General features: G+C 41.0%; 1 protein-coding gene across 2 annotated transcripts in view; it reads right to left on the reverse strand.

Moving 5' to 3' along the window:
* Positions 1-1,891: 1,891 nt before the first annotated feature.
* Positions 1,892-6,545, reverse strand: part of ptcd3 (pentatricopeptide repeat domain 3) — a 16,076-nt gene continuing 11,422 nt past the window's right edge. For both annotated transcript variants that reach the window (XM_032527760.1, XM_032527761.1), the window contains exons 16-23: positions 6,153-6,259; positions 5,854-5,932; positions 4,966-5,056; positions 4,251-4,336; positions 3,959-4,104; positions 3,788-3,829; positions 3,229-3,387; positions 1,892-2,019 (exon numbers count right to left, since the gene is read on the reverse strand). In XM_032527760.1, the coding sequence (XP_032383651.1) occupies positions 1,974-2,019; positions 3,229-3,387; positions 3,788-3,829; positions 3,959-4,104; positions 4,251-4,336; positions 4,966-5,056; positions 5,854-5,932; positions 6,153-6,259 (756 nt within the window). In that variant the 3' untranslated portion in view covers positions 1,892-1,973. The remainder of the gene's footprint in view (positions 2,020-3,228; positions 3,388-3,787; positions 3,830-3,958; positions 4,105-4,250; positions 4,337-4,965; positions 5,057-5,853; positions 5,933-6,152; positions 6,260-6,545) is intronic.

The raw sequence follows: 6,545 nt of genomic DNA on the forward strand, positions 1-6,545 counted from the left end.
AGCGAAGAAAACAAGCACTTTTTTTAATGGAAAAACCCAGCAAACTGGAGTTTACTTTAACCTTACATAAGAAATATTATAATCAACACATGGGAGAGGTATTAAAAGCATTGGGGGATGTTCCATGACATCCTGTGTTTGGGAACAGGTTTGACCTATGACCTCCACTCTGATACAGTACGTTCATGTTGCATAAAGGAGTGGGAGAAAGGAATGCTGCTTCCTGAATTGTTTTTTGCAAGCTTGCAGAACACAAACTATTTTGTGATGTGTTTGCCTTTCATCCAAGTCAAATCAAACTCCCCATTGTTGTTGGCTTTACACTTCTCCCATTATTCCAGGTCTTTCAGGCTGTCCATTCCGGGCATTTTCAATCCTTATTGTCTACACCTACAGTACCTCTCGGAGAAGCGACAATTGTATACCATCACCCAAATCTCACAATATATCAGAAACTTGCAATTGTTTCTCAAAAACATTATGATTAATAGGAATATTTTAGGATATTTCCTCCTAAACTGGGAAAGGGAGAATACTGTTTTTGCAGTCTGACAACTCTCTAAATGTGTGTGTGTGTGTGTTTGTGTTTTCCCTTGATCTCGGGCAGGTGAAAAAAGAAAACAGTGGCGCTTTGAAAGGTTGTGTGCGTTTGAAATTCAAATTCAACAGTATCAGTGTGTAACAGGGAGTATATTTGTGTCAGAGAGTGTGTGTGGCTTTAGGCAGGTCCTCTGGAGAACAATTCCCCAGACCACACCCATCCGACTCCCCCCCCCCTCCTCTCTTCTCACTTTATCCCACTTTAATCCTTATATGGTCAACAGGCAACTCAGTTGATGATTGGTCGAACAATCTAAGACCAAACCATGTATATGATTAAGGCACACACCTGTTCAGGCTTGCACACACACCCACAGACTTGATACCAATGATTCCCCTGTATGAATTTAAACTATCTATGCTGTAATTATGCCAACATTTTAACACAATTAACTATGCTTTATTTTGTATTTAATTAAACTTTTACCTAAATTGTATTATAAAGCAAGCGGTAGTTCAGCTTTAAAAGGCTGGAGTGATGTAATTAAGTTGTGACACACAAAAACACATACACACTCTTTTCTGGCACCTGTCTTGTCTAGACATGTTTTCCATAAAATCCTCTTCTTCAAAAACACAATCAATGCATACCTGGATGTACACACACACACACACACACACACACACACTTGTCTGTTTAAGTGTGTATTTCTTCTGAATCTGCTAGAGGTCCATATGGATAAAATGGGACACTGAAATGTCTTAACAGAAAATCCAGACCCCTTAAATGTGACACCAGTGATTTGAGGAAGTCCTTATGAGGTCATAAGGGGCAAGGAGACTTCAGATACAGCATTAGGGGACCACTAAGGTCTATATAAAAGCATCCAAAGAGCAACATGTCGTGGGATCTTTAAGCCATTTAAGATATTACAATTTCCAAAATCTAAGACGATATCTAGTTTCATATCACAATATCAATATAATATCAATATATTGCCCAGCCCTAGCGCACGTTCTACCAGGTCAGCTACCCAGGCACCCTTGTTTTTTAAAATGTACCTGTATGCCGATTTCACGACTGCTGGTGTTCTTCCACTGCCTTTTTGGGGGGGCATCTCTTTAATTTTTGGACCATGTGCCAGACTATTTGCACCTGTCTATAGTGTTTAAGGGGGCGTTACCTAATAAACAATTATGATCAAGTGGGATTCATCATTCAGCACACTTGGGTAAGAGCAGATTTGGATTGTTAAAAACGTATTAAGAGAGTGTTGTAGGGCCACTGTACAGGGACTACTAAGGAGAAATAGCGGCCTCTAGCTGACACACCAAAGACTGCATTTTAGAGGTTTAGATTTTATTTATGTGACAGATTTTTATTACACAGATAACAAAACAGCGTCATATTGGTTCACCCACTACTTCCTTCTTCAGTCAGAGGGCTCTTCTGTAGACTCCAGGTCAGATAATACGGCTCTAGATGGGACAGAAAAACAAGTGTCAAAAAAATACATTCGGAAAAATAACTACACATAATTTCATATTCAGTTCAAATGCTAAACAGTCCTTCCCCTGCTTCTCTTCTGGACAGGGTATTATGTGGAGCTACTGTGGATAAAAACGTCCTCACAGTTCTAAGAGAAAGACGACTCTTCTTAGTTGTGTCCCTGAGGGCTTCAAAGCAATGTTCGTTTTGCTGTTGTTAATTTGTTCATCCATCACACCTGCCGTCTCCACGGATGGGACTCAGATGGGAGCGAAGGGGACAATAATACAGTGCACCAAAGCTCTGGGGCCAGTCTCACTAAGATATTTTAGACTGGTCTGCAGTGTCAGGCCAGTGTTCATTTTGCTCTTAGATGTGCCAAATGCACGTTAGACACCTAAACTAAGGGCCATGTTGCCACGGTAACAATCAGTGACACCTACTGACCATTGGCACAAAGTGACAAAAAAAAAGAGAAGAACGTGGTTCATAATTTTTGGTTTGCTAACATGTTGTGTAGCAAACAATGAAAAGAGAAAGAGTTTTTAGAGATTGCAGTAACCGATGGAAATATCCAGCAGTGATGACATTGTCGGTCGTTTTTATTTGACCAAGGTGTCTGTAGCCTGAGCGATGACTTATTACAAATACTGATCCCTGCAACAGTGGCTCAGCTCTGCAACAGGTCTGCACTGCCCTGAGATGTTACGCTACCGGAAGTTTTTTTGCATTGTTACATGTCTTTGTCCAAGTCTCTGTTTTTGCTACAGAGTGAGACATCCCACTCTTTTACTATCTTTGTCAGGAGTTGCAAATGCGCCCAGAGATCCCACCAGCTTGATACTGTTTCTCCAACTTTGGTCAGTCCAACGCAGGATTAGCTGGGAGACTTCTTCTAAACGAGGGCCACTTATGGAATACCCGCAGAACAGGGACAGGAAGTAGTTCTTTTGGATGAACTAGCGTGTTTTGTACTTGTAGCAATGTTTTGCCATTGAGTACGAGCTAGAATGCTATGGTTAGCCACCTTGTCTTGGCTAGTGACGCAGAAAGCCGTGCGGATTTTGAACAGCTCACCCGGCGACTGAAGGCAGAGGACATTCAGAAACCGGATCTCACTCAAAACAGCAAGGATGTTTTTTTTTCCAAGTTTGCATGTGTTTTTTCTTTTTGCCATTCTATAATTCTCTCCTCCTCACCTTTGTTCCTCGGTCAGATCAAACTCAGCCAGTGTTCGTTTTGCCAGTCTTGGTGTTGCAGACAGACAGAAGGCCGCAGACAGCTGAACCAGCTCCACTGCTCTCTGTGACGACCCTGTGCTGTGATACATCGACAGGAAGTCCTCTAACAGCCCGTCACTGGAAAATAACACACGGACACAAACAGCCAATGAAGATGAGCGATCATGCCAAATTTGTGCCGTGTCAGAAGTAGTGCTGACAAGGGATTACACGTCATTCCGACAACTTGTTTTATCTGTTGGAACAGTGACATCCAGAGTCATTTACATTAGTGAATAGTGAATGTGATGCTTAACTACTTGTATGAATATAGATTGAGATAATGAAGCCATTGAAAATTCCATTTCCTTTCTACGTGTTATTACCAGTTAGATGATGTCATTACATAATTTCCATTGTAGTTTTTCACCAGCAACACTTTCTGTTTATATGTGAAATTATGTGTTAAAAAAAAGACCTCTGTGGTCACGTGAATGCTGTTTAAAGAGTGTGTCCATTGACAAAATGGATTTCTTACTCAGGAACTCTGTTCTTGGCTTTGAAGAGCTGCAGCATCTCCCTGCAGATACACACACAGACAGGAGGAGAAGTCAGTATTGGCAGCGGCCATGAGTCGAGTCAGACTACAGTAAAAGCTCTCTTGTAAAATGGACTGACAGACAGACAGATAGACCGCCGTCTCTCCTACCAGGCCTGTTGGCTCTTGTTGGCCCGCAGCAGCAGGGAGGTGATGTGTGAGAGGGCGGAGGTACTCCACTCCAGACTGTGCCTCCCTCTGTCTCCATCAAACACACTCTTTACATCCAGAGCACACGCTGCAAAAGCCTCCTGAACCTTCACACACACCACACATCATACATCAACACATTATATATATATATATATATATATATATATATATATATATATATATATATATATATATATATTTCTGTGCTTTACTTTTTCCAATTTCTCATCATTGTCCACGCCGTACTGACCTCAGGACCGTGTCTGTCTCTGGCCATCAGGGTGAGCAGCTCCTCCACCAGATCAGACTTATTATCATGACCCAGAGTCCGGATATCTGGAAAACAGAACAGCGTACAACAGACAGCCAACGTTAGTGGCCTACAGTTTGTTCATGTGCGTGGTGTGTGCGTCAATCTCTATAATAGCAGTGTCAGCATGTGTGTGTGTGGGGGGGGTAGAGCGAGTCAGAGAGTGACGGCGATTAGCTTCGGAGTGAGTAGTGACTCATAGTCATAGTGTGAGAAACAAAGTGTCTCCCCTGTGTTTTCTGACCACGGTGGGAAATTTATGGCAGGAAAAGTTAACCCTCTCCTTGATTTAATTCTGTATTATCAACTTATACATTTAAACCGCAGAGTAATGTCAGAAAACCTGCTTCCTGTTCACACCGGCACTTGCAAGCCCAGTGTATGCAAATTGTTATGTGATATGCGTTTTCAGTCATATTAATATTGACGGAGATTAGTTCTGCTACTGGAGCTAAAACTCGACAGAAATATGTTTTGTCTCAAAATGCTGGTTGAAAAATTCAAAAGTAGTTAAAAAGCTCTTTGGAGTGTAATGTAAAGGGTCAAGATTTCTAAAAATGTAAAGCAACCTTTGTCTTAAACTGGGGGTCCGATTTTCAAGACATGTCCTGAGTGATATTAGAGTTCTGTAACCATAACATTATCTTAAACTAACCCTTCCATATAGTGGGCAGCAAGTCCAGGCGACTGTCTGTGTCCAGAGCCTGCAGCAGGTCCCTCAGACCCTGGGGGTTCGGGTAGTACATCTGGGAACACACAACATAATCAAATGTTAATTCCCATAAAGATAGGGTAATAATAAGTCAGATCATTCATTATCCAGCTCTTCTCCTCTCCTGTCTTTGCAAGAGAACTTAGAGAAATCTATGTGACAAACCTTTAAGTCCAAGAGTTAAAACAATATGGTTAAACTGTGCACATAACTCTCTTAGATTAATCTTCCTTTTTATTAGGGATGTAACAATAGATTGGAAATTGGTTAAAAATCAATATAAATGTGTAAAGATTGCAACCACTTGGGATGAAAAATGAATCGCGAAGCAAATTTTAAAATGGCCTAGGGCGTGGTCTACTTTAGATTTCAGTTGTGGGACTTCAGACATCACAACGTCTTCTGAGATTTTCTTCTACTTATTTAGCTATTTTGATGTTACATTTGTTTTCAAAAATCTAATCATTAACTTTTTATAAGATTTTTGATATTTAAGATAAAAATACAATGTCAGTTGAACTCAGAAGACACATCTCTTGTTTTGCACAGTTCATATAAATAAAGGAATATTTTCCGTCATTAGTCTGCAGCTTGTTCCGTTAAAAAAACATGAGAAGATTGTATCGTGAACCTAAAATTATAAATCGTGTTGAATCCTGTCTGTTTGTTAAATATTCGTTATGCAGAAATGAGTTATGGATTTGCACTAGCAGTGAAGTACCAACTGTAGCTTATAATATCTTAAAAGGTGTTACTGAAGGGTCGTATAAGACACGATGCTGTCTGGAGCAGCAGAGTTGAACAGGAAGAGAGATGCAGAGATGTACTAACCGAGGGAATGAGGCGTCTGTACCACTTCAACACCACGTCAATGTGCTCCATCATACACAGCAGGTTGAAGAAGCGACCACTGGAGAAGAGAGAGAAGAGGTCCACTTACGTAGGACAAACGTGGGAACTCATATACATAATTGGATCTAATCACTTAGGTTTCAGGTTTCAGGCTGTGTTACGGATGTATATATGTGGTGTAAACATATGACTGTGGTTGATTAATTGACCCTGAGGACAGATAGAGATATAGGAGGTACAGGGGATGGGTTTTAGGTTCATGGAAGGGTTTTACTTACTAGTAAATACTCTGTTGGTAGGAATCTCCCAGAAGCCTCCAGTTCTCCCCCTGTTCTACTAGACTGTGGACCTTATAACCCAGCTCCAAATCTTTATTATCCAGACACTGTTATGGCAAAAACAGGCAGAGGAAAAAAAACAGGTTAGGTGGACAAACAGATGGGCATTTGCTCCAAATAAACACAGGATCAGGTTATCTGCATGTTTCAAGACAAATTTAAAGGGACAGCTCATACAAAAATGGTACATGGTCTGCATTATTATAGTGCCTTTCTACCTTATCCATCCATCGGGAGCAACTTGGGGTTCAGTGTCTTGCTAAAGGACACTTTAGCTGGGGCTGGGGATTGAACCGTCAACCTTGTGGGTAAAGGACAACCCACTCTACCTCC

This window comes from Etheostoma spectabile, chromosome 10 (assembly GCF_008692095.1).
Source record: "Etheostoma spectabile isolate EspeVRDwgs_2016 chromosome 10, UIUC_Espe_1.0, whole genome shotgun sequence".
In the NCBI taxonomy this organism is placed as follows: domain Eukaryota; kingdom Metazoa; phylum Chordata; class Actinopteri; order Perciformes; family Percidae; genus Etheostoma; species Etheostoma spectabile.